General features: G+C 44.0%; 1 protein-coding gene across 2 annotated transcripts; it reads left to right on the top strand.

The window, feature by feature from the left end:
* Positions 1-18: 18 nt before the first annotated feature.
* SAR1B (secretion associated Ras related GTPase 1B) lies at positions 19-27,120 on the top strand. 2 transcript variants are annotated; one of them, XM_002710214.5, is made up of 7 exons: positions 66-267; positions 9,904-9,979; positions 16,932-17,051; positions 21,506-21,571; positions 23,383-23,486; positions 24,459-24,590; positions 26,490-27,120. In XM_002710214.5, the coding sequence occupies exons 2-7, from the start codon at positions 9,922-9,924 to the stop codon at positions 26,604-26,606; spliced, it is 597 nt and encodes a 198-aa protein (XP_002710260.1). In that variant the 5' UTR covers positions 66-267; positions 9,904-9,921; the 3' UTR covers positions 26,607-27,120. The 2 variants fall into 2 exon arrangements, with proteins under 2 accessions (XP_017196551.1, XP_002710260.1); XM_017341062.3 differs by lacking the exon at positions 9,904-9,979 and having other exon boundaries at positions 19-267.

The following is a 27,120-nucleotide window of genomic DNA, read 5'->3' as shown; positions in this document are numbered from 1 at the left end:
GCCAGAAGGGTGTATCATCTCTCCCAGGCTTTCGGGCGGGAATGGGAAAGTCCGGGCGCGACCTCGGGGACCGGCGGCGGGACTCGGTGGAGGCGGAACTGAGGACGCGCGGTGCTGGGAGCCCGCGGACCGTCGCCAGTGAAGCACCCGCCGGCCCGGAAGGGACCGACGGGAGCTCGGGCCGCGGCAGCCATCGCGCTTTGCAGGTCGGGCTCAGAGGGTGTAGGGCTGACGCCAGCCGGGGAACCGCGTTCTCTTCGGTCGCAGGTGAGTGGCAGTTCCTTCTCCCGGGAGCACTGGTGGGTGGCAGCCTTGGGCCGCCGGGAAGGCGCCCTTTGAGGGCCTGCGCCCACCCGGGGCCCCTGTCTGTGGCGCTGCGAGGAGGGGGGTACCTGTTTCCCCCCCGGGAGGTGGCGGCGCCGGAGAGGACAGGTCCGCTGTGTGCCGGGCGGGGACGCCCTGGTGGCCCCCGGGGCTGGACGGTGCCGCTGTCGGATGCTGGATTCCTTCGGGAAGGAGCGCGGCTCCTGCTGCTCGCGACTCCCGCCCGGTGGGCCTGGGCTTCGTCCCCGGTGCGGGCGAGACGGCGTCCTGCTGTCCACTCGCCCGGTCCCGCGTGCGGCCCCGGTGCGGGGCGGAGAGAGCCGCCGTCGGGAAGCCTGTCGTGATTTCCAAAGCCTTCCGGGTTTTCCAACACCTTAGGAATTTGTTTCAAAACAACGAAAACTCTGACGTCATGGGCCGAAAGACCCGAACTGGTCAGGCAATTGAGGTGTTCGGTCCATGGAGCGAAAAGAGGTGAAGAAATCCTTTTAACTTGAGAAATTAAACCTACCATCGTTGCTATCTGCATGTTCTTCCTGGGGCTCTGTCTTACTCTGAAGAGGTTGTGTGTCCAAATTGTCGGTTACAATTAAGTCACATTGAAGCGAAGGGAGGAGAGGAACCTGTTTACTGGCCGCTTTGTGCAAGGGGGCACGCAGCAGCCCACCCGGGCGGTGCAGGAAGATGGGCAGTGATGCCAGGACAGCGAAGCACTGCTACACCTCATCTACTGCCCTGTCTGTCCTACATTGTGCTTGCCACCCACGTATGTTAAGATCCCAAAACTTTTTAAAGATAGGTCATTGGCACTTTGTGAGTTTGTGGAGAAGGAGCGCGTTGCCTGCGCTGTGGTCGTGTTCGTGATTCCGAAGGTCAGTAGTTGAAACCAGGCGCGCGGACTGTTGTGCTGGAGTAGGAATCGAAGCGGAGATTGAGACAAAAGGTCCATCTTTCAGAACTGAAAAAACTGCCCCATCATCACAGGCTTACACACTCTGTGGTAGTGAGTCACTATTTCTCCACCCCCTTATTTAAATACACCCTTGGCTGAAACTCATTTAAATTATTTCTCTGCAAAATTATTACTAAGCAAGCCGGCGCCGTGGCTCAATAGGCTAATCCTCCACCTTGCGGCGCCGGCACACCGGGTTCTAGTCCCGGTTGGGGCGCCGGATTCTGTCCCGGTTGCCCCTCTTCCAGGCCAGCTCTCTGCTATGGCCAGGGAGTGCAGTGGAGGATGGCCCAGGTGCTTGGGCCCTGCACCCCATGGGAGACCAGGAAAAGCACCTGGCTCCTGGCTCCTGACATCAGATCAGCGCGGTGCGCCGGCTGCAGCGGCGGCCATTGGAGGGTGAACCAACGGCAAAAGGAAGACCTTTCTCTCTCTGTCTCTCTCTCACTGTCCACTCTGTCAAAAAAAAAAAAAAAAAAAAATTATTACTAAGCAAATAATTCTTAAGTCAGTGTTTTTAAAGTGAGTGTTTTAAGGTTTGAATTCTTCATCACGTATATCAGTTTTCATTTTCTTGGCCCATTGTTGGCAAGTTCAAGTCCTCAGACTCAAAAACAACCTGTGAATATGAGAGTGTTCCCCTTTGACTCACTCTTTTAAAAAGCCCTATTTGTATTTTCTTTGATTTTAACTCTCTTAATTGTCACTTCTCTCTGAAGGAAACTTGAAAATGTGTTTTCTGTTGATTATTTGAAGAAGAATCTTATATTTTATTATAATTGATATACATTTCACCATTGTATTTCTTGCTTTTTTTTTTTACTTGCATCAAAGTTTTAAAGCTGTAAAGGCTAATAGTATGAAAATATAACAATTTTGGAGGAGAAAAATGTGTAAAACAGCAGTATTAAAAGTTTCAGTGTTGGCCGGCGCCACGGCTCAGTAGGCTAATCCTTCGCCTGCAGTGCCGGCACCCCGGGTTCTAGTCCCGGTTAGGGTGCCGGATTCTGTCCCGGTTGCCCCCCTTCCAGGCCAGCTCTCTGCTGTGGCCCGGGAGTGCAGTGGAGGATGGCCCAAGTCCTTGGGCCCTTGAACCCGCATGGGAGACCAGGAGAAGCACCTGGCTCCTGGCTTCAGATCAGCGCGATGTGCCAGCCATTGGAGGGTGAACCAACGGCAAAAGGAAGACCTTTCTCTCTGTCTCTCTCTCTCACTGTCCACTCTGCCTGTCAAAAAAAAAAAAAAGTTTTAGTGTTGTAAATGTCCATCTAATAGTTTATGGGGCTGTGCTGAAAAACCTGTAAAATAAGCATAGTTTGGCCGCCTTTATATTTCTAGTTGAAAGGAGTCATTTATAAATCTGTTTACAGATGGGATAACCTACTTGTTTTAATAATAAACCTGATTAAACATAACTGGATAGAAAAATTACTATTAATCTCTTATAGTGAAATGTCTTTACCTGAATTTGGAGGAAGCTCATTTAGTGCCTTTTCCTGGGATACTCAGTGACACTGCATAAAAATATTTAAAGTAAAATCAGAATGTCATTAGAGAATTTTTTTTGTCTTCAAAGTTGTTAATATTGAAGTTAATTTGCAATTAGGAATTTCACATTTTTTGTCCTCAACATCGGTTCTGTCTGAATGAGTTACTGTGTGTGTAGTATTCAAAACATGTTTGTGTGTATTCACATTTAATCAGGCTTGCCACTCTGTGAGGCAGTGGTATTCCTGTTACACACAAGAGGAAATGGGCTCAGAAAGACTGTCTTTCTGAGAATGAAACAATAGTATATAAAAAGGTACATTTTAAATCCTGGCACAGATTCTCCATCCATGTCTAGCAAGTGTTGCATCCTGAAGTTACTAATATATTGATTCTACAATCATATTCTGATACTATATTTGCCTTTTTTAGATAACTACTATATCTCTTATTTTTTCACAGTAGCACTTTTTGAGTATTTGTATTTTGTCTTCCTGTGTTAGCTTCTAAGAAGTTCATATCTAAATGCTTAATTCATTAATAAAACAGTTGTAAATATTAAATGTTAATGTAAATTTTAAATTTGCTTTTCTTTAATTTTTAACAATAGCTCTATTGAACTATAAGTGACATACTGTAAAATTTACTCTCCTAAGGTGTATAACTTAGTGTTTTTACCACATAGTGTTATGCAACCATCACCATTATCTTCTCCCAAGACGTTTTCATTACCGCACAGTGAAACCCAGGGTCCATTAGCAATCACTCCCTCTTTCCCTTTGCCTAGCCTAACAGCCACTAGTAACTTAATTTTAAGGATTTGCCTATTCATGCCATTTCCTGTAAATGGAATCATCCGTGTAAGTTTAATAGAAAAAGGTTTTAAGAAGTTACTAATATGAGAAATTTCCATTCCATTACGTCCTTTGCACTGATTTTCATGTTACTTGAGCAGATCAGTTTTTAAATCTGCATGGGGACTTTTCCTGTTTGGTGTTCATTTCATGCAATAAATAAATCTGCTGACGTGTATATGTTTCCTTGTTCTCGACCTTTGCTCTTCACATATCTGAATAGTGTGTTCATGGTGTTATGTAACCTGTTCCCAGGGCTCAGGTGTCTGTAGCTAAGAAGCATTTATTCTTAGTTGGATATGTTCACCTGTTCTTAAAACAACAACAAAACGTTAAGTCTGTTTCTAGTGCCTCCTAACTTTATAGAAATATAAATATCACTTAGCTTCTAAAGCAGAGTTTTTCCATATGTGTTATTAGATCATCTGTCTTGGAATAAATGTTACAACAGCAAACTGTACCATCCTTCTGTGGAAACCCCTCTTTTCCTTCAAATCTCACCCCGTTCCACTCCTCACCATTACTCATGGGTCTCATGTATACCAACAGTCATCGGCAGCAAGGACTTCACCACTTTGCCTACTTTCTACAGCAGTGTCGCCCCCTCTTCTAGGTGACTCCATTGTATGTCAGCGTGGACAGTGTACCCTGTTGCCTAGTTTCCTGTATCTCTCACTCCACTTCCTTCATCTGTCCATACCAGAGCCAGGCCTTGGAACGTGCCACCACCCAGTCCTGAACTTCTCTTGAACTCTTCAACCCCATTATCACCTCCACTTTACTGGCACAGTTCTCACCCTTTTACTACATCTATACCTTCTATGGCTTATAGGCTTTTCCTCCATTCTCCCACTTCTGTTCTTTAGAAGCCTACCTTTGATCACAACCCCCCTCCACACACACACACACACACACACACACACATACACACACTACCTACTCCTGTACTTTTATCTACTCGGTGTGATCACTTTAGCCCGTCATGCAACTCTCAAAGTCCTGTTCCAGTGCCCTTTTTCATTGCCGTAATCCCTGATCTCCAGTTACTCCGTGTTCTGGAAAGCTGAGCATTGCTGGGGGTTGAGGGAAGATTAGAAATCCATGTCCACTTGCTCTACTGTGATTGTTTGCTTTTTAATTCTGACTGAGCCCTTGGATCCGTGGTGATCTTTTAACTTGATCCATTCCCTACAGTAGCTCTTCTGATACTTGCCCCGTGTCTTAAAATTTCTCTCCACCTCTTCACTTTTGTATTTGATCCTTAACAACTAACAGATTGCTTTCTCATCTTAGAGGAAAAGATACAATCTCATTTCCAGCTCCTCTTGAGACTCTGGCCCTCCGTTTTGGTTCATTCCTTCTTTCTCCTCCTTAACTTTAACCTCTCCCTTTGCGTTGGCTCCTTCCTTTCTGTTTCTCATCATACTGAAGCCTCAGCCTTCTTGGAGAAGAAAATCTCTCTCCTCTCATCCTTTTCAGACTTTCTGATAGAGGAGTCTCTCCTGACCTCTCTGCCTGTGAACCTCTCTGCTCCCCAGTAACGGCAGCAATGAGGCTTACTTTGTGCGTTGTATCTCATTTGATCTTTACAACGCCATGAGAGATTTTTTAGAAGAAACTTCTGCTGAAGGTCAGGCCGTTTATGAATCATGGAGCTGGTTCTTCTGTACGTTAGCACTCACCACAGACTGTGCTACAGCACGGCTGCACGGCCGTCTACTCGTGCTGTAAGCAGTTGGTTCCTTGTCACCAAAGCCAGTTCAGGCCTCCAAGTTGTATTGGATGTTGTTGACTTCTTTCCTTCCCATTTCTGTCACTCTTGCTTCTAGTTCTTCTACTCATTAGTTCTCTCATTCTCATCTGTTCATTGAAGACCACCTCAGGGGATAGCATTCTGATAGCTAAGACAGGAGGACATTTTGTTGCTGGGAAGGTGAATAGGCAGAGGTTTTCAAGTGGCAAAGTATGGGTCACTACAGTGAATGGCAAGCAGTTTACTTTGACCCAGGGGAAGCTACAAGTAGTGAGCTGTTTAGTTTGGAAAGGTAGCTAAGAAATAAATGGGGCCGGCGCCGCGGCTCACTAGGCTAATCCTCCGCCTTGCAGCGCTGGCAATCCGGGTTCTAGTCCCGGTCGGGGCGCCGGATTCTGTCCCGGTTGCCCCTCTTCCAGGCCAGCTCTCTGCTGTGGCCAGGGAGTGCAGTGGAGGATGGCCAAAGTGCTTGGGCCCTGCACCCCATGGGAGACCAGGATAAGTACCTGGCTCCTGCCATTGGATCAGCGCGGTGCGCCGGCCGCAACACGCTGGCCGCGGTGGCAATTGGAGGGTGAACCAACGGCAAAGGAAGACCTTCCTCTCTGTCTCTCTCTCTCTCTCACTGTCCACTCTGCCTGTGAAAGAAAGAAAGAAAGAGAGAAAGAAAGGAAGGAAGGGAGAAAGGGAGAAAGGAAGAGAGAGAGAGAGAGAGAGAGAGAGAGAGAGAGAGAGAGAGAGAGAGAGAGAGAGAGAGAGAGAGAAAGAAAGAAAGAAAGAAAGAAAGAAAGAAAGAAAGAAAGAAAGAAAGAAAGAAAGAAAGAAAGAAAGAAAGAAAGAAAGAAATGGTGGGGCCAGCGCTGAGGCTCACTAGGCTAATCCTCCACCTGCGGCGCCGGCACCCCGGGTCTAGTCCCGGTTGGGGCGCCGGATTCTGTCCCGGTTGCTCCTCTTCCAGTCCAGCTCTCTGCTGTTGCCTGGGAGTGCAGCAGAGGATGGCCCAAGTGCTTGGGCCCTGCACCCGCATGGGAGACCAGAAGAAGCACCTGGCTCCTGGCTTCGGATCGGCACAGCATGCCAGCCGTAGTGGCCATTTGGGGGTGAACCAATGGAAAAGGAACACTTTTCTCTCTGTTTCTCTCTCTCTCTCACTGTCTAACTCTGCCTGTCAAAAAAATAAACAAGGGAGGAAGGGAGGGAAAAAGAAGGAAGGGAAAAGAAAAAAGAAAAGAAAAGGTGGAACATCAGGAATACAAGCAGCAGTGTGGTCAAATCATTTCTCAGCTCCACCTGTATGGGTAGCCCAGGAATGTACTGCCTACATCAGAACACTTTTGAGTGGAAGAAAGCACCACTAATAATTATACTGACATAACAGGTATAAGCTCAGACTCTCCCAGCAGACTGAGAGTCATAGTTCCTTAGACTGTGCAACAAGTCAAGGTCAAGGCTGCACTTTGGTAGAGCCACTCTGGATGCAATGAACTAGATGATTAGAGACCAATTACTTGAGATTAAGATAGCCGTTTAGATTATGACATAAGGTTCTTGCCTACGTGGTTTCTGTGGAAGCAAGTAATCATAGGATCAGGAAATAACTGAATGTGGGATGTGAGGGAGAGGAAGGAATGATCTATCATAGTCTTGAACTGGAGTGATTTAAAAATGTTACTTAGGAGCAGGCATTGTGGTATAGCAGGTTAAGTCACCACTTAGGATATGCACATCCCATCTCCAGAGTGCCCATTTGAGTCCTGGGTACAGCTTCCTGCTAATGCATCCTGGGAGACAGCAGGTAGTGACTCAAGTACTCAGTTCCTGCCTCCCATATGGGAGATTCAGATGAAGTTCCTGGCTCCTGGCCTCAACCTGACCCAGCCCCAGCTGTTGTTAGCACTTGGGGAGTGAACCAGCAGATAAAAGATGTCTTTCTCTGTGTATCTCCCTCTCCTTGTCACTCTGCTTTTCCAATAAATAAAACCAAAAATTTTTTTAATGAAGAGGGAAAAAATTCCATTAAAATTATACTTAATCATGTAAACAGAGTTACACTTTTAAAACTGCTTGTTAAAAATCTTTAGAGAGCCACTGCAGTATAAGGGAAAGGGCATGTATATGGAAGTCAAGAGAGACCCACGTTTGAAAGGTGGAAGTGCCAATCATTAGCAGTTGAGGTCTTGTTATTATGACATCGATTTCTTATTCTGAACAATAGAAACACAAATATATTTACTTAGAAGGGTTCAATGGTGATAACTGCAAGGGGACTAGTACTGTGTACCTTATAGTAGAAGAAATAACAGCAGGCAATATTATTACAAGTGTTACTCCATGCCAGATATTGAGTGCTTTGTGCATATTAATTTATTTCATCTTCACATCAGCTATTTAAGGTATTTATCTCCATTTCAAGATGAGTAAAGTGAGGTAGCATGCTAAGGTAGACAGTAAGTGGTAAAATCCTGGTTCCAGAGCTCCTGCTCTTAATCTCTATACTGAAAGGCTCCTAGGGATTCCATAAATGACAGTTGTTTTTTTGTTTATTAAATTGGAGTATTCAGTATTATTTCTTTTGTCCGTATATTATAGGTGGCAGACATAAATTTCAGAAGCCTAAATTTAGTCTCAGATTTGTTTATCACTGTGACTCCTGCCAGGGAAATTAGCTGTCATTTTTTTTAAAAGATTTATTTTATTTAATTAATTAATTTATTTTTTGACAGGCAGAGTGGACAGTGAGAGAGAGACAGAGAGAAAGGTCTTCCTTTGCCGTTGGTTCACCCTCCAATGGCCACCATGGCCGGCGCACTGCGCTGATCCGATGACAGGAGCCAGGTACTTCTCCTGGTCTCCCATGGGGTGCAGGGCCCAAGTACCTGGACCATCCTCCACTGCACTCCCTGGCCACAGCAGAGAGCTGGCCTGGAAGAGGGGCAACCGGGACAGAATCCGGCGCCCCGACCGGGACTAGAACCCCGTGTGCCAGCGCCGCAAGGTGGAGGATTAGCCTAGTGAGCCACGGCGCCGGCCTATTTTAATTTTTTGAGAGAGAGAGAGCCAGAGAGAGATCTTCCATCTGCTGGTTCATTCCCCAAATGGCCGCAACGGCCGAATGTGAGCTGATCTGAAACCTGGAGCCAGAAGCTTCTTCTGGGTCTCCCACGTTGGCACAGGGGAGGTTTGGGGCCATCCTCTGCTGCTTTCCCAGGTGCATTAGCAGAGAGTTGGATTGGAAGTGGAGCAGCCGGAACTCAAACCAGCACCCATATGAGATGCCAGTGCTGCAGGCCAGGGCTTTAACCCACTGTAACACAGTGCTGGCCCTGTCATTGATTTTTATTCTCAGGTCACAGCACCTTCAATGCAATCATATCACTCAGTAATACTAGCTTTTTGCCATATCTGTTCAGCTTCACACCTCTGAACATGGTATGCACTTTACAAGCTTCTAGCAGACTCCTACTCATTCTTCAAGACCGAAGCCAAATATTATCTGAGAAGCTTTTCCCTAGCTGCACCTTGTTGCCTCTGTAGAGCTGTGGAAATAGGACACTGGGAAGAGAGATAGCTAGACTGGTTTCTCCTCTTTTTATTTAAAAAAATATTTATTTACTTATTTGAAAGGCAGATTGATAGAGGTGTTACATCTGCTGGTTCACCTCCCAAATGGCTGCAACAGCCAGGGCCGGGCCAAGCAGAAGCCAGGAGCCTGGAACACCGTGCTGGTCTCCCAAATGGGTGGCAGAGACCCAGGTACTTTGGCTGTCTTCCACTGCACTCCCATGTGCTTTAGCAGGGAGCTGGCTGGGAAGCAGAGAAGCTGGGACTCCGATCTGTGCTCTTACGTGGGATGCTGGTGTAGAAACCACTGCTCTACAATGTTGGCCTCCTCTTTCATACTTAACATAAAGTACATTTGTGGACATACATTCCCCTTCCTGATGCATTATTTATTGTGATTTGTGCAATATGGGCAGGTTTTTTTTCCCTTTGTATTTATTTAAGTCTTATAACCATAGAGTAAGTTGACATCAACCCAGATAATCTATCATTGATTTATGATGATTTTCAGTTAAATTACCTTTGTGATTGATCATAGATCATTTCCAAATCTTTTAATACCTGTAATGCACATCTTTATGCATAAAGCTTTTATATACATATATACATATACATCTTCTAAAATTCTGAGTCAAATGGTGTCAAAAGATAGATTATTGCCAAATTGCTTTTGAAAAAGATTTATAGCAGTTTATACTTTGACCTACTGCATTCTTTTACCATATCCTTTCTATTTCTGGCTTTTATAATTCTTTTTTTCATTCTGCCACTTTGATGGGCAACATTTGTCTCTACTTGGTATCTTGATGGCATTTTATTTTTCCGGCATAAGTATAGATCAGTTTACGCCATTCTGGATAATAGTGTTTATTGACACTTTGTAGTAAGGTTGTGGTGGTATTATGTACTCAGAATTGGCATTTAAAACAGTGTGTACTATTGACTACTAAATTCAAAACTCTGTTTTCCAGACCCTATAAGATTTGGACATGTCCTTCATATTTGATTGGATTTACAGTGGTTTCAGCAGCGTGCTACAGTTTTTAGGTAATGTAGTCTCTTTGTTCTTTATAGATTTCCACACTTGAGCCTATTTATGTAACAGTGATTAGTTATAGATCCTCTTTATATATAAAACAGGGATTAAGAATGTGGGTTTTGTGGGGTAGGTATTAGTGGCACAATGGGTTAATCTACCTGTTGGGACACTCACATCCATATCAGAGAGCCAGTTCAAGTCCCAGCTACTTTGTTTCCAGTCCAGCTTCTTGGTAATACACCTGGGAAGGCGGCAGGTGGTAGTTCCAGTACTTGAGTCCTTGCAATTCACAAAGGATACCTAGATGAAGTTTGTGGTTTTAGCTTTGCTCAGTGCTGGCTATCACAGGCATTTGGGGAGTGAACCCAGTGATGGAAGATCTCTGTCATTCTGCCTTTTGAATGAATGAATGATTAAATAAATGTCTTTAAAAATAAAAGAATGTGGGCTTTGAAAATATGTCCAATAACTCATCTGTTTTAAATTATGGACTCCTGGGGCTGACACTGTGGCACAGCAGGTTAAGCTGCTGCCTGCAACTCTAGCATCCCATATGAGCGCTGGCTTGCTGCATTTCAGATCCAGCTCCCTGTTAATGTGCCTAGGAAAGTAGCAGAGGATGGCCCAAGTGCCTGGGCCCCTGCCACCCACGTGGGAGACCAGGATGTGCAGTTCTTGCTCCTGGCTTCATCCTGGTCCAGCCCCAGCCATTGCGGCCATTTGGGGAGTTAACTAGTGGATAGAAGATGCGTCAGTCTCTTTCTCTCTCTGATTCTGCATTTCAAATAAATAAATCTTTAAAGAAATGCAAATTAATTTTTCTTCCTCAGCCCGAGTTTCCTTATGTTTAAAATGGCAATAAATTCCTATTTTTTTTAAGATTTTTATTTATTTATTTGAAAGTCAGAGTTACACAGAGAGAGAGAAAGAGAGAGAGAGAGAGAGAGAGTCTTCCATCCTCTGGTTCACTCCCCAGTTGGCAACAACAGCTGGAGCTGTGCCGATCTGAAGCCAGGAGCCAGAAGGTTTTTTTTTGATCTCTCACATAGGTGCAGGGGCCCAAGGACTTGGGCCATCTTCTACTGCTTTTCCCACGCCATGGCAGAGAGCTCGATCGGAAGTGGAGCAGCCAGGACTTGAACCAGTGCCCGTATGGGATGCCAGCCCTGAAGGCAGTGGCTTTACCCGCTACACCACAGCACCAGCCGCAAGAATTCCTACTTCTTAGGGTAGTTGTTAAAAATATTACTGGGCCAGCGCCACGGCTCACTAGGCTAATCCTCCACCTGCAGTGTCGGCACCCTGGGTTCTAGTCCCAGTCGGGGCGCTGGATTCTGTCCCGGTTGCTCCTCTTCCAGTCCAGCTCTCTGCTGTGGCCCGGGAAGGCAGTGGAGGATGGCCCAAGTGCTTGGGCCCTGCACCCACATGGGAGACCAGGAGAAGCACCTGGCTCCTGCCTTCAGATCAGCGCAGTGCACTGGCCACAGAGGCCATTGAGGGGTGAACCAACGGAAAAGGAAGACCTTTCTCTCTATCTCTCTCTCTCTCACTGTCTACTCTGCCTGTCAAAAAAAAAAAAAAAATTGCTAACAGGCTGGCCTTTGGCTAGCAGTTAAGACACTGATTTAAGACAACCATGACTCACATCAGAGTTCCTGGGTTCATTGTCTTCCTCTGTCCCCTGACTCCGGCTTCCCACTAATGCAGATCCTGGGAGCCAGCGGTGAAGGCTCAGGTTATTGGTTCCTACCACCTGTGCGGGAGCCTGCATTATTTCCAGGCTCCTGGCTCCCAACTTTGCATTCTGTTTGGTCCCACCTGTCACTGGCATTTAGGGAGTGAACCAGCAGACAAGAGTGCTTTCTTTTTCACTCTTTGTCTTCTTTAAATTTATTATTAAAGGAATATTACTAAAAAATACCTACCATTTATTAATGTATGTGCATACTTTAATGAATTATCTTATTTAATGCATGTTCCAGGGAGCAGGCCTTGGCCTGGCGATCAAGATGCCCACATTCCGCATTGGGATATCTGAGTTCAGTTCCTAGCTCTAGCTCCTAACTGTAGTTTTCTGCTAATGGAAACCCTTGGAGACAGTGGTAATGACCCAAGTAATTGGATTCTTGTCACATGGGAGACCTGCATTGAGTTCTTGGCTTCAGGCACAGCTTGGCCTAGCCACTGCAGGCATGTGGGGAGTGAACCAGCAAACAGGAGCTTTCTGTCTTCTCTCTACTTCCCCACCCTCATCTTTCAAATGATTGGGAAAAAAATATTCCAGAAGTGCATTGTGCATCATAAATGATCATTTATAATAAGCATTATTTATTCAATAGTTCTAACCAGTGACTTTCCTCTCTTGTTTAAGATTTTGTTTCATTAACTTATTTATTTGAGAGTCAGACAGCAAGATAGGCAACGGGGCAGGCATTTGGCGCAGTGGTTAAAATGCCACTTGGGATTCCCACATCCCACATCATAGTGCCTGGTTTGTGTTCTGGCTACTCCACTTAAGATTCAGCTTCCTACTAATGTGCACCTTGGGAGGCAGAAGATGATGGCTCAGCTGCTTGGATCCCTGCCACCCATGGAGGAGACTTGGAGCAAGTTCCAAGCTTCTGGCTTCTACCTTACCCAGCCCTGTCTGTTGTGGGCCTTTGGGGAGTAAAGCACAGGATCAAACATCTTGCTCTGTTTCTCTCTCTGTCTCTCTTTCTTTCAAATAAATGGAAAATAAATAACTTAAGCATTTTCATATAGTAAAAACTTAAAAAGGGGGGAATTCCCATTTGCCTGTGCAGTGGGAATTGGGAGGAGGTGGAAGATACCAAAGCTGGGAACCAGGAATTCAATCCGTGTCTCCCATGTGGGTAGGAAGAACCCAGTCTCTGGAATCATCACCACTTTCTCCCAGAGTCTGCATCCACAGGAAGTTGGAATGATGAGGCTGAGCCAGGAATTCAAACTAGGTGCTGGGGTTGTTGATGTGCTCACATAAAGCCACTGCCTGCAGTGCCGGCATCCCATGTGGGCACCAGTTCGAGTCCCGGCTGCTCCACTTCTGATCCGGCTCTCTGCTGTGGCCTGGGAAAGCAGTGGAAGATGGCCCGAGTCCTTGGGTCCCTGCACCCTGGAGGAAGCTCCTGGCTCCTGGATTGGCACAGCTCCAGCCATTGTGACCATCTGGGGAGTGAACCAGTGGATGGAAGACCTCTCTCTCTCTCTCTCTCTCTCCACCTCTCCTTCTCTCTCTCCGTAATTCTGACTTTCAAGTGAATAGATAAATCTTTTTTTTTTTTTTTTTTTTTTTTTTTTTTTATTTGACAGGTAGAGTTACAGACAGTGAGAGAGGGAGACAGGGGAGATCAGGATAAGTACCTGGCTCCTGCGTTTGGATCAGCGCGGTATGCAGGCCGAAGTGCGCTGGCCACGGCAGCCATTGTGGGGTGAACCAACGGTAATGGAAGACCTTTCTCTCTGTGTCTCTCTCTCACTGTCCACTCTGCCTGTCCAAAAAAAAAGAAAAAAAAGAAAATTTTTATTTTTTAAGTTTTTCTTTAAAGATTTATTTATGCAGGCCAGCATTGTGGCATAGTAGTTAAGACACCACCTGCAGCACCAGCATCCTATATGGATGCTGGTTCTATTCCCAGCTGCTCCACTCCCAGTCCACCTCTCTGCTGATGTGCCTGGGAAAGCAGCAGAAGATGACCCAACTGCTTGGGCCCCTGTACCCACAGTGGAAACCCAAAAGAAGCTCCTGGCTCCTGGCTTCAGCCTGGGCCAGCCCTGGTCATTGGAGCCATCTGGGGAGTGAACCAGTAGCTGGAAGATAGACCGATCAGTATCTCTCTCTCTCTCTCTCTCTCTCTCTCTCTCTCTCTCCCTCCCTCCCTCCCTCCCTCCCTCCCTCCCTCTCTCTTTTTCTCTCTGTGTAATGCTACTTTCAAATAAATAAAATAAATCTTGAAAAAAAGATGTATTTATTTGAAAGGCAGAAAGAGAGATGGAGGGAGAAAGAGAAAAAGATCTTTAATCTACTAGTTTCCTCTCCAGATGGCCACAACAGCCAAGGCTGGTCCAGGCAAAACCAGGGACACAGAGCTCCATACAGGTCTCCCACATGGGTGGCAGGGACCTAAGTATTTGGGTCATCTTCCGCTGCCTTCCCAGGCACATCAGCAGTGAGCTGAATTGGAAGCAGAGCAGCCAGGATTCAAACCAACACCCCAATGTGGGATACGGCATTGTTGACAGCAGCTCTGTTCACTGTGCCACAACACTGGCCCTTGTAAGTTTTTAAAAACCAATGTTGATTGCTTTCTTTTTTTAAAATGAAATACCTCACATCATTGTATATATTTTTCTGAAAGGTGAGACCTGGATTGGATTTCCAGTTCCCGACTTTGGCTTCAGACTTGCTTCAGCTGTTGTAGACATTCGGGGACAGACATTTGAGGAGTGAATCAACAGACAGGAGATTTGTCTCCTCTCAAAACAATTAAAAAGTCATTAAAACGAGTGTTGACACTGTGGGGCAGTGAGGTAGACTGCTGCTTGTGACACTGGCAGCCACACTGAAGTACTGGTTTGGGTCTTGGCTGCTCCGTTTCTGATCCAGCTTCCTGCTAATGTGCTTGGGAAGGCAGCAGATGATGAAGTACTTGGGTCCCTGCCAACCATGTGGGAGAACATGGAGTTCCTGACTCTTGGCTTTGGCCTGGTCTCAGCCTGGCTGTTGCAGCCATTTGGGGAGTGAACTAGCACATAGAAGATGTTGCTGTCTTTCTCTCCTTCTCTCTTTGTTACTCTGACTCTCCTATAAACAAAGTCTTAAAAAAAAAAAAAGATTAGGTCTTCAAACAATTCACTTCTTAGACTTAAGTGTGAGTCAAGCATTAGGTGTTATTGGTATGAATTTAGTAGAAATAAATGGCCTGAAACTATAATTGTTTAATATCTTTTTAAAAAGATTTAGTTTATTTATCTAAAAGGCAGAGAGAGAGAGTGGTATCTTCAGTTCACTGGTTCGCTCCCCAAATGGCCACAACAGCATAAGCCAGGCTGAAGCTAGGAGCCAGTAGCTTCCTCTCAGTCTCCCACATCGGTGGCAGGGGCCCAAGCTCGTGGGCTATCTTCTGCTGCTTTGCCAGGTGCATTAGCAGAGAGCTGGATCAGAAGTGGAGCAGCCAGGACTCGAACCAGCACCCATATGGGATGCTGGCACTGCAGGTGGCAGTTTTACCCACTACACCACAGCACTGGCTCAAAATTTTTATTTTATTAATTTTATTTATTTGAAAGGCAGAGTTCCAGAGAGAGAGTTAGAGACAGACAAAGAGGTCTTCCATCAGCTGTTTCACTCCCCCAAATGGCCACAATGACTGAAGCAAGGAACCAGGAGCTTCTTCCATGTCTCCCACATGGGTTCAGGGGCCCAAGCACTTGAGCCATCCTCTGATGCTTTCCAAGCATATTTGCAGAGAGCCGGATTGTAAGTGGAGCAGCCGGGATGTTAACCAGCACCCATATAGAATGCCAGTGCTGCAGGCCAGGGCTTTAATCCACTGTGCCACAGCACCAGGCCCGAGTAAGTATTTTTTGACCTACTGTGAGTCAAGACAGGTCTCCTGTCCTGTGAAATAATGTGGACATTAGACAACTGAACACATAAAGTTCAGGAGCAAATTTAGCAATAAAATATCATTCTATTATAATCTGGTCAAGCTGCATTTTTCTGTATTTCAGTTAATGAATATCTGGTTGATAAGTCTAAAATTATATGCTTCTTTTGGTAGTTGTTGTAGAGTTTTATGTATCCTATGATAAATAGTTTAAACTTATTCACAGGGAAATTTGACAATGAACTACTTAATTTTTTGACATAAAAAGTGTCTTTTTTTTTTTTTTTTTTTTTGACAGGCAGAGTGGACAGTGAGAGAGAGAGAGAGAAAGGTCTTCCTTTGCTGTTGGTTCACCCTCCAATGGCCGCCGCGGCCTGCACACTGCAGCCGGCGCACCACGCTGATCCAAAGGCAGGAGCCAGGTACTTATCCTGGTCTCCCATGAGGTGCAGGGCCCAAGGACTTGGGCCATCCTCCACTGCACTCCCTGGCCATAGCTGAGAGCTGGCCTGGAAGAGGGGCAGCCGGGACAGAATCCGGCGCCCTGACCGGGACTAGAACCCGGTGTGCCGGCGCTGCAAGGCGGAGGATTAGCCTAGTGAGCCGCGGTGCCGGCCAAAAACTGTCATGGTTTTTATTGACAAAAATGCTTAACTTGTTTTCATCCATGAAAAATCTCTAGCTTCATAAATACACGGTGCCAAGTATTTCATGTATGTTTTCCTAATAAAGCACACGGATATTCACCCCTACATTGTCATGGTAATTAATGTTTTAGCAACATAAATATTTTGGAAACATAGGTAATCTATTAACTAAATAATCTCTTAACAGTTAGTTTTATAATTATTTGAAGTCCTAACTAGTGAACAAATTAAGAATAGATCTTTAGAAAATTAAAATAGGTGGGGCCGGCATTGTGGTGTAGTGAGTGACATTGGGATCACACATGGGCGCCGGTTCAAGTCCCAGCTGCTTCACTTCTGATCCAGCTCCCTGCCTATGCTCCTGGGAAAGCTGCAGAGGATGGCCCAAGTGCTTGGGCCCCTGTACCCATGTGGGAGACTCAGATGAAGCTCCTGGCTTCGCCTGGCCCAGCCCTAGCTGTTCAGGTCATTTGAGGGGTGAACCAGCAGATGGAAGATAGCTCTCTCTAACACTGCCTTTCAAATAAATACATCTAAGAAAGAGAGAGAAGAAAAGAAAAGAAAAGAAAAGGGAGGGAGGGAGGAAAAAAACAATTTAGAAATTAAGCTAATTTGGGTCAAATTTAAAGTCATTTGAATAATCTGTGTAAGATTTACTTTGACCAATCATAGCTTTTACTCTACAGGATTATATAAGAAAACTGGTAAATTGGTATTTCTTGGATTGGATAATGCGGGAAAAACAACATTGCTACACATGCTAAAAGATGATAGACTTGGACAGCATGTCCCAACGTTACATCCCAGTAAGTATGTAACATATTACATAATACTTGATCCATTCGTGCTGAATCATGGGCGGCACTAACCAAAAATGGTTTGTATTTTGTTTTTGTTTTTGTTTTTTTTTAGATATAAATTATGATATGATTATTTGACATATTCCTAAAGCAGTAAATAATACATGACCTGGGCCGGCGCCGCGGCTCACTAGGCTAATCCTCCGCCTTGCGGCGCCGGCACACCGCGTTCTAGTCCTGGCCGGGGTGCCGGATTCTGTCCCGTTTACCCCTCTTCCAGGCCAGCTCTCTGCTGTGGCCAGGGAGTGCAGTGGAGGATGGCCAAAGTCCTTGGGCCCTGCACCTCATGGGAGACCAGGATAAGTACCTGGCTCCTGCCATCTGCCACAGCGTGCCGGCCGCGGTGACCATTGGAGGGTGAACCAACGGCAAAGGAAGACCTTTCTTTCTCTCTCTCTCTCTCTCTCTCTCACTCTCACTGTCAAAAAAAAAAAAAAATAATAATAATAATACATGACCTGGCTCCCATTTAGATTTTGAAATAATACTCATACCTTTTTATCAATTAACCCTCCCTTCTGCAGCTAGAGGAATTAAAAAGTTATATCTCACAGATTGTGACATGATTGGTAAATACATATCTTGATAACTTTAACAGTATCTAATATAAACAGCACTATGGAATTAATCCAAGAAATGGGGAATGTAATGATTTGTAGAAAATCTTAAAATTTAAAAATAATTTTGTATTCTTTGTTTTAGAAAGGCCACCTTGAAAACATTAGTAATGACTCTGTAAATTCACTAATATTTATCATTCTATATGTATGCTTGTACAGTGGTTGCTGTTTTAAGAAAATGATTGGTGTTAAAATAACAAAATTGTTATATATAGAAGTCTAATATATAAATACCTATGACCTCATTTTTACTAGTGAAGAGATTGTAAATCAAAGATATACAAAGTTTAAAGACAAGTGAATACATATTATGAAATGAGTATAGCCATAATAATAAGTATAAAATTGAGAACTAGACCAAAAAATATGATACTGTAAGTTACTTAGTTCAGTAAATGTTCAGAGAACAAAGAAAGAGAATAGAACAGAAGAAAAGCAAAACAAAGTATTTTGTAAAACTGTTAGTAAGGTTGGAAAAGGAAGATTTCATAAAAAATTGATAAATCTTTTTTTATATTAGGAGAAAAGAGTGGGGCTTGGCAAATAAGATTCTGATACAAGATCAATACTGTTAAAGAAAAAATGATCATGATGAAATTGAATATATAAAATTGTCTGCAAAGACAGCAGAATTGGAAGAGACTACATGGTCTTATATTAGGTGTAAGTCATTTTTTTACTTTTTGATGTTGCTCTCTTTTATTTATTCAGCAAATATCTACTGAGCCCCTTCTTTATGCCAGACATTGTTCTACATGCTGGGGCTAGGGCAGTGACGCCAAGCAGATGTTTTCTCAGCCGTCCCACAGCTCACACTCAGTTCACCTTCTGTTTCTCAATCTAAAGTATCAAAGGTAGCATAGAGAAATCCTAGGATCTAGCAGTTCTACTCCTGGGCGTTTATCCAGGAGCAATGAAAATACACATTAACCAAGAGCCTTGTACAGGACTGTTCATACCATGTGTGGAAACACCACGTGGCTGTCAAAAGGGGAATGAGAACTGAACATCTGGCCTAGTGGTTAAGATGCCACTGGGGCCGCCTGCATCCCATATCAGAGGGCCTGGATTGAGTGCTGCCTCTGCTCCTGAGTCCAGCTTCCTGCTAATATGCAGCTTAGGAAGCAGCAGGTGTTGGTTGGCTCAAGGAATTTCGTCCCTGCCACCCATGTGTGAGAACTGGATTGGATTCCCCAGCTCCTGCCCTAGAAGCGTGGCCCATCCTGACTATTGCTAGGGAATAAGCCAGCAGGTGGCAACTCTATCTGTTCCCTCCTTCCCTCCCTGGCCCCCCAGATAAATTAATTAAAATTCAGAAACAACAAATGAACACTGGGACTCAGCAAGAAAGGGAAATAAACTGCTGCCACATTCAGTCATATTAATGCTACATGGAATAAACTGGTCACTAAAAATTACCTGCCATTTTTATGAAAGTCTAGAATAGGCAGACCAAATTCAAATCACTGGTTGCCTCTGATGGTGGAGCTGAGAACTGATCTTGGAAAGGCTAAAAGGGAACTTTCTGGAATGTTAACAGCGTTCTATATGTTATTCACACTGGGACTTTTACGTATAAGGCAGGGGATATATTGGTGATTGTAACCATCCTGAACATTTGCCAACCACATCCAAGCATTGTCTCCTCCTGGTGGATAGTAACTTTGAACGTGGATTGTATTCAGTATTTTAAGCAGTTGGTATTCTATATACAGGGTTAACAGGACTTAACATTCTGGGCCAGAGCATTTACACTGAATCTTTCATTATGATTTTAGGGGACCTCTTTGGGCCATGAGGCGGTAACAGAGTCTGGAATTACTCTCTCACTGTAAAGGACTAGAAAACTGGATGAAAAAAATTAGATAATAACTGTTTTCAGATACTGAGCAGTAGCTAGCACAAGAGTGTGATTTCTGAGAAGCAAACAAACTCCATTATTCTAGCTTTATGCCAGGAGGTAGTTTTTCAGGGTGTGTTACAAAGAGAGGGGACCCAAATATAGCCCGGTAGTTTCGCTGAGTTAAGACAGAGACCAGACTTTGGGGAGGCCAAGGTGATTAGAATTTGCTAGGCAGACAGGATGGCAGAGAGGAGGGAGCCCTGAAGAGAAGGGACTCCTGATATTTGTGTGACTAAAAACCAGTCTAGACATGCTAAAGCTGACATTCCACAAGGCCAATCAAAGAACCATTGCTGGAGAAAAAAACAATTATAAGTTCATAATCAAATAATTACTTGAACTCATTGTGGGGCTGGCAGTCATTCAGCTTCCTACCAGCCAGAACAGGAATAGTTGGTTGGGTACACAAGGCATTCAGTAGATTCAGAAGGATCGTGCCTTAATAATTGAGAAAAACTAGCCCCAAAATGAAGGCTACTCTAGATCTGCCCTAACAGAACTTAAAAATTCATTGGCCAGAAACTTAACTGTCAGAAAAATCCAGTCTTCAAAGCAATACAACAAAATGCAGCATCCAGTATAAAAGTACTAGACTTGATAGGAGCAGTAAAATGTGATCCATAACCAGGAGAAAAATCAATCCATAGGAGCACAACTGGGAGTGAAAAGAGATGATAGAATTAGCAAATAAGGTGGTTAAGGCCGCTGTTAATAAATATACTCAAGGACTCAGGGAATGCACAGCCTGCAGGCCACGTAAAGCCTGCGAAATCATGTGTTCTGTCCCTGTCAAGGCAACCACAGGTGGGACTCAAAATTCAATAAATATATAGCAAGCTAATCTTTAAGTTAATAATTTTGTGGGGCCTATGAATATGCAAATGGATCATCAGAAAAAAAGAGCCCCTACCCCTGATAAAGGATAACATGAACATAATGAGAAGAGAAATAAAGTATATGAAACTGCACCTGGGCCCACTGCCTGCAGTGCCGGCATAGCAAATGAGCACCGGTCTGAGGCCCAGCTGCTCCACTTCCCATCCAGCAGTAGGAGATGGGCCAAGTCCTGGGACTCCTGCACCCATGTTGGAGACCCAGAAGAAGCTCCTGGCTTCAGATTGGCCAAGCTCCAGCCATTTGAGGAGTGAACCAGCGGACGGGAACACTTCCCTCTTTCTGCCTCTGCTTCTCTATCTCTGCCTTTCAAATAAATAAATAACTCTTTAAAAAAAAAAGATGGAACTTCTAAATATCGGAAATGAAATTTTCTTGGGGTGGGATTAACAGACCATTAGTGCTAGCACTGCAGAAGGAAAGTCCACAGGCTTAGGTCAATGCAATAGAAACTATACAAAATGAAGCAGAGAGAGAGAAATGACAAAGAAGAATAAACAGCCTCAGTGACTTGTCAGACAATATCAAGCAGTCTGACAAACCTGTAGTTGAAGTTGCAGATGGAGAGTAGAGGGAACAGAAAAAATATTTGAAGAAATAACTGCCAAAATGTTTAATAATTGCTTATATTACTAAATCTGTCTCATGTCATCCATAAGAGAAAATTATTGAAGTTACACAAAACATTATTTGAATTCATGGCAAATAACTTCGACTAATATTTTCAGTAGAAAGAACAGAGAAGGGAAAATAGATAAGTACTTTATTTATGATGGGTAGTAAAGAACAAAATTGATTATGACAGTCATTTGTATTATATTGTTAATTTGAATTGGCATGTATCTAAGGACTCTTTTGTCAATTCCTAAGTGTCCAGTTTGATTTTATTTGCAATTAAAGAGAATCAAACATTAAGTAATAATACATGTCATGGATAGGTTAATGTGTTTCATGTTGTGAAAATATTTTGTATTGTTATTTAGCTTCAGAAGAACTCACCATTGCTGGCATGACCTTTACAACTTTTGACCTGGGTGGACATGTTCAAGGTAAGATTCTATTATTATTATTATATTTGCTTTGTTTATTTTAACTTAATTAAAAAAAAAAATGGAGGGGCTGGCGCTATGGTGTAGTAGGCTAAGCCTCTGCCCGTGGCGCCAGCATCCCATGTAGACACCGGTTCAAGTCTCAGCTGCTCCTCTTCTGATCCAGTCCCCTGCTTATGGACTAGAAATGCAGTGCAAGTGGCCCAAGTCCTTTGGCCCCTGTACCAGTGTGGGAGACCTGGAGGAAGCTCCTGGCTTCAGATTGGCCCAGCTACAGCCGTTACAGCCATCTGGGGAGTGAACCAGCAGAAGGAAGACCTTTCTCTGTCTCTTCCTCTCTATAACTCTGCCTCTGAAATAAATAAAATCTAAAAATTAAAAAAAAAAGTAAAAATTTTAAAAAATTTAAATGCAACCATTATATTCTAGTCCATAAAATCTCATTCTGTTCAAGCAAGGCCAGAGTAGGCTTACAATTTAAGAATTACGGTCCTTAGGTAAATGCTTTGGAAACAAGGAATGAGGAACTGCTTTTGGCACAGCAGTGAAGATGCTGTTTGGGATGGTAGGTGGCAGGTCATGGCTCAAGTACTTGGGTTCCCGCCACTCACCTGGGAGAGCTGGGTTGAGTTCTGGGCTCCTGGCTTCACTGTGGCCCAGCCCTGGATATTGTGGGCATTTGGGGAGTGAATCAGAGGATGGAAGATGTTTGTCTGTTACTGTCTGACTTTCCAATAAAATGAAAATAAATTAGAATTTGTAAAGAAAAAACAAAACTAACTTGATAACTCTTGGTCAATGTAAGTCAGAATTGCCTAGCGTGATAAAGTATGAGTACAATTTAGCTTCCATTCTGTCTCCCCTTCAGTCTGCCTTTCACCTGCCATCACAGTCAGGTTATGAACATGTTACCACTTTGTAAGGCTTCATTAACCAACTCATTACTTAGAAAATGCAAGCCAAACTCATTGACCTGGCACCCAAGATCTTTGAGATCTAAGCCCACTTTGTTTTTCTGGTCTTTGTTTCCTGCTGTTCTCCTTCCTGCTCTCTGTACTACAACCAGACCAGACCATTAAGTATTTGGCATTGTCGGAACACACTAAGTCATAATTCATGGATATTTACTTCTGGAATATGACTAGAGTGAGCTGAAATCTAATGGAGTTTGTCTAAAACTTCAGTTTTGTGTTGTTTTTGAGGTATGTCAGAAAACTCAAGTTAGAGTAGAGTATTCTGGTGTACCCCAAAAGCGCTTCTGTCCTCTCAGAAAGACTCCTGGAAAAATCACTCTTACAGTTTCACAGACTTTAATTATGTATTAACACTTAAGCTTGTTTTCTGTTGTGAACAGAATGGTTTGCTTTTATTATTTTAGCTTAACAGGCTAGTACCTAGTCCTAGCTTCAGATTTATCCTTGGCAAAAAAGCTTGATAAACAGGCAGTGTCAAAAAATGAATTTTGTGTATGTTTATAAAATAGCTTTCTGCTCATATGTTACATTTATGTAATTTATCTAATGAACTTAACATGTGTCCTTGACCTATGAAAGCAAATATCAATTCTGTTTTCACATGGGAAAACGGAGAGAAAATAAAGTATTTAAGTTGCCTACAATAAAGGAAAGCCTGAAATTTCTTTGGGTTGATAGAAAGTTTTTGGCACTATTGGGGAAAAGATTTACCTGGCTGTACAGTGAAGTAGAAGCAACTAAGCAGTAACTTCACTTGCTGTCTTGTTGGACTCTTCCAGCAATCCATTTGCTGGGTTTGACCAGCAAATAATATCTAACTCTGGTTGCTTTTGTTAGCTCGAAGAGTGTGGAAAAACTACCTTCCTGCTATCAATGGCATAGTATTTCTGGTGGACTGTGCAGACCATGAGAGGCTGTTAGAATCAAAAGAAGAACTTGATGTAAGTAATTAAAATTAATCATATTTTAAAAATCATTCTGGTAAACCTAAAGAAATAGGTTGGAGATACAGGTATCAGAATACAACTTTTTTGCTGTCCCTTATGAAATTCCTGACCATTAGCTAAGTTCAGTGATTGCTTTAAGTAGTGGTTTCTCAAAGAGGACAGAAGCAGTAACTCGGAGTAATTGTAGCTATTGACAAAGTATTTAGACACCCTTCCTGAAGCCTTGAGCACGCCCTGCACAAAGCATGATCTTCTGGTATATTCCTGTCTGCTGCATTCCTTGAGTGGGCTGGTCTTATGTTCCTAGTTTCCTAGAAGCCATTTCTTTAGGAGTTGGCCAGAACCTGGAACTGGTACAACATACTGTCTTTATCACCACTCCCAGGAGTGAGCAGGGGCCTGTGTAGTTACCTCCTCTCTTCTCCAGAGGGCTTGGGAGAAACAGGCAAGGCCGGTTCCAGTTCTGAGGCAACAGAGTAATCCAGTCCGTGATCTGTTCCGCTGTCAAAGCAGGCAAACTAATGTTTATTCATGTGGCAAAGTCCCAGTAGACTCTGTGGCCATGAAACAGGGTCAGGGAATGCCAAACACTGCATATTACTTAATGCTTCTGTTCCCAGTTCTCGGAGCTTCCATGAGGTTAACTTGCCCAAGGTCACACCTTGGAAGCAGAACCAGAAACAAAACCAGGTCTGTCTGCCTCCAGGGTGCTGGTCTTGCTGCTCGATCTCACTGATTTACGTAGTGAACAGGGTAAGCTTTTACGGGAGCCCCAGGAAGGCAACAGAGTTGTGGTAATGGTTTAATCAAGCACATTAGGATGTAGGCAGAGTTTGCCATAGGGAGTTGGCATTCCATGATCAGGTCTAGAATGAACTATTGTGTTGACTATTATGGTGTCTCATCAAAATAGGCTTTTTAGATATCTTCATGTCAGTTTCTTATTGTTTGTATTGTTTCTTTCAGTCACTAATGACAGATGAAACCATTGCTAATGTGCCTATATTGATTCTTGGGAATAAGATCGACAGACCTGAAGCTATTAGTGAAGAGAGGTTACGAGAGATGTTTGGTTTATATGGCCACACAACTGGAAAGGTAAAAAAAAAAAAAAAATCCAGCAAGTTTGATTCTGCAGTACATATGTCTTCTTAAATTTTTTTTTTTTTTTTTTTTTTTTTTTTTTTTTTTGACAGGCAGAGTGGACAGTGAGAGAGAGAGACAGAGAGAGAAAGGTCTTCCTTTGCCGTTGGTTCACCCTCCAATGGCCGCCGCTGCAGCCGGCGCACCGCGCTGATCCTGGCAGGAGCCAGGAGCCAGGTGCTTTTCCTGGTCTCCCATGGGGTGCAGGGCCCAAGCACCTGGGCCATCCTCCACTGCACTCCCTGGCCATAGCAGAGAGCTGGCCTGGAAGAGGGGCAACCGGGACAGAATCCGGCGCCCCAACCGGGACTAGAACCCGGTGTGCCGGCGCCGCAAGGTGGAGGATTAGCCTATTGAGCCACGGCGCCGGCTCCGATGTCTTCTTAAATTACAACTGTCCAGCCTCATAAAGCTCATTATCTTTTTTTTCTTTTAAAATATTTATTTATTTATTTATTTGAAAGTCAGAGTTACACCGAGAGAGGAGAGACAGAGAGAGGTCTTCCATCTGATGGTTCACTCCCCAGTTGGCTGCAACGGCTGGAGCTGAGCCAATCCGAAGCCAGGAGCCAGGAGCCAGGAGCTTCCTCCGGGTCTCCCACGTGGGTGCAGGGGCCCAAGGACTTGGGACATCCTCCACTGCTTTCCCAGGCTATAAGAGAGAGCTTGATCAGAAGAGGAGCAGCCGGGACTAGAACCAGCACCCATGTGGGATGCTGGCACTTCAGGCCAGGGTGGTAACCCACTGTGCCACAGTGCAGGCCCCTCAACAAAACCTTTTCTTGGTGATGACAAAAATACCAGGGCCCCGTTTTGCTTAAGGCTTGTACTTTTTAGGAAGTGAAATGAAAGCTTTCCATACCATAAATTATCAGAATTGGCCACCAAGAGGCTGGTGTTGGGCTCCAGCAGGTTAAGCCTCTGTGTTCAACACCAGTATCCCATAGGAGCACCAGTTCAAGTCTCAGTTGCTCTACTTCTGATCTAGCTCCTTGCTAATTTGCATGGGAAAGCAGCAGATGGCCCAAGTGTTTGGGCCCCGCCCCACCACATGAGAGACCTGGATGAAATTCCAAGCTTCCGGCTTCAGCCAGCCTCAGCCCGCCTCAGCCCTGGCTACTGTGGCCATTTGGGGAACGATCTGAAGAATGGAAGATCTCTACCTACCTCCCATTCTCCCCCCAGTAACTGTGCCTTTCAAATAATGCAGTAAATAAATATTGAAGGAAAAAAGTTAGCCACCAAATACTATATTTGAGTATTTAAACATACCATAGTGTGTTTAGGTCCAAGTTGACCAGAGAAACTTAAGACCTAAGAACAGGAGTGTTTTAGAGTTTTCTGAACATATACTTTATAACAAGCTTTAGGATACATTATTTTTGTGCGTATGTACTAGGCTTTGTATTAGTATTAGCATTAGTTTTCAAAAATCCCAAGTAAACCATGGGAAAACCTCAGTTTATAGGTAACATTTCCTTGGTTTGCATTATCGTTCTTCAGGGTAGAGCTGTTCTCTCGGTCTTCTTTTTAATAAGTCAGCTCCACATTCATTTGAGAAAGTGCTTTATTTGGTCCTAAACTTGCTCAGAGAGAGTTTGTCTTTAAGATCAGTGGGGCCAGTTTGGATTTTTTTTTTCTAAGTCATGTTACTTTTATTCTGCGTGCCTTACAGGCTCATCTCTTTCCCACTGAAGGGCCATTCTGCCCCAAGGTGTTGTGAGGGGAGGCAGCTTTCTGTGTGTTGTGGGAACGTGGAGGTCAAGCAACCATAGCCTTCCCCAGTCCCCAGTGTTCTAACGTAGCACCTGTGATTCTGCGGGCGTGGAACTGAGTGTCCGTGTTCTCTCCTAGGGGAACGTGTCTCTCAAAGAACTGAATGCTCGCCCTTTAGAAGTCTTCATGTGCAGTGTGCTCAAAAGGCAAGGGTATGGAGAAGGCTTCCGCTGGATGGCGCAGTACATTGATTAACACCAGCCTGCACTGCTTCCGGGCCTCACAGTCAGGCTCCCAGAGATCTGATCACTCAACGTGCATAACTTGAATTCAAGACTTTTGTTGGTTATAAAGCAGATGTTTTGTAGCTTATTAATCTATCAACTTAATTTGAGTGAGAATTGAAAACTGATTCAGCAGTAAGTTTGAATATCACATTAGCTTTCGAATTCCATGAAAATAATTAATTTTTACAGTTTATAATCTGACATCACCCCAGCACCATTTATAAAGAACGTCTTTCCAGCAGTACATTTGAAGCACTTTCTAACAACGTGAAACTACAGATACATATTTAAAGGCTCATCATGTTAAATTTTTTATGTACTTTTTTGGAACTAGTTTTTAAATTTTAGATTATATGTCCACCTCTCTTAAGTGTACAGTTAATAATTAGCTTATCAGTGATTGCATGATGCCTTACAGTTTTCAATAATAGTTTTTCTTATGCAAACGTCATGCAATAAAACAAACTCTAATGTTTGGCTTC

Source organism: Oryctolagus cuniculus, chromosome 6 (assembly GCF_964237555.1).
Source record: "Oryctolagus cuniculus chromosome 6, mOryCun1.1, whole genome shotgun sequence".
In the NCBI taxonomy this organism is placed as follows: Eukaryota; Metazoa; Chordata; class Mammalia; order Lagomorpha; family Leporidae; genus Oryctolagus; species Oryctolagus cuniculus.
The sequence above is the reverse complement of the archived record's forward strand: the minus strand, read 5'-3'. Positions and strand labels throughout refer to the sequence as shown.

Coding starts and splice junctions, on each gene's coding strand:
- SAR1B (XM_017341062.3), top strand. CDS start 42: ATGGGAAAGTCCGGGCGCGACCTCGGGGACCGGCGGCGGGACTCGGTG. Junction 268..16,931: donor CGCGTTCTCTTCGGTCGCAG/GTGAGTGGCAGT, acceptor TTTACTCTACAG/GATTATATAAGAAAACTGGT. Junction 24,591..26,489: donor ATGGCCACACAACTGGAAAG/GTAAAAAAAAAA, acceptor GTTCTCTCCTAG/GGGAACGTGTCTCTCAAAGA.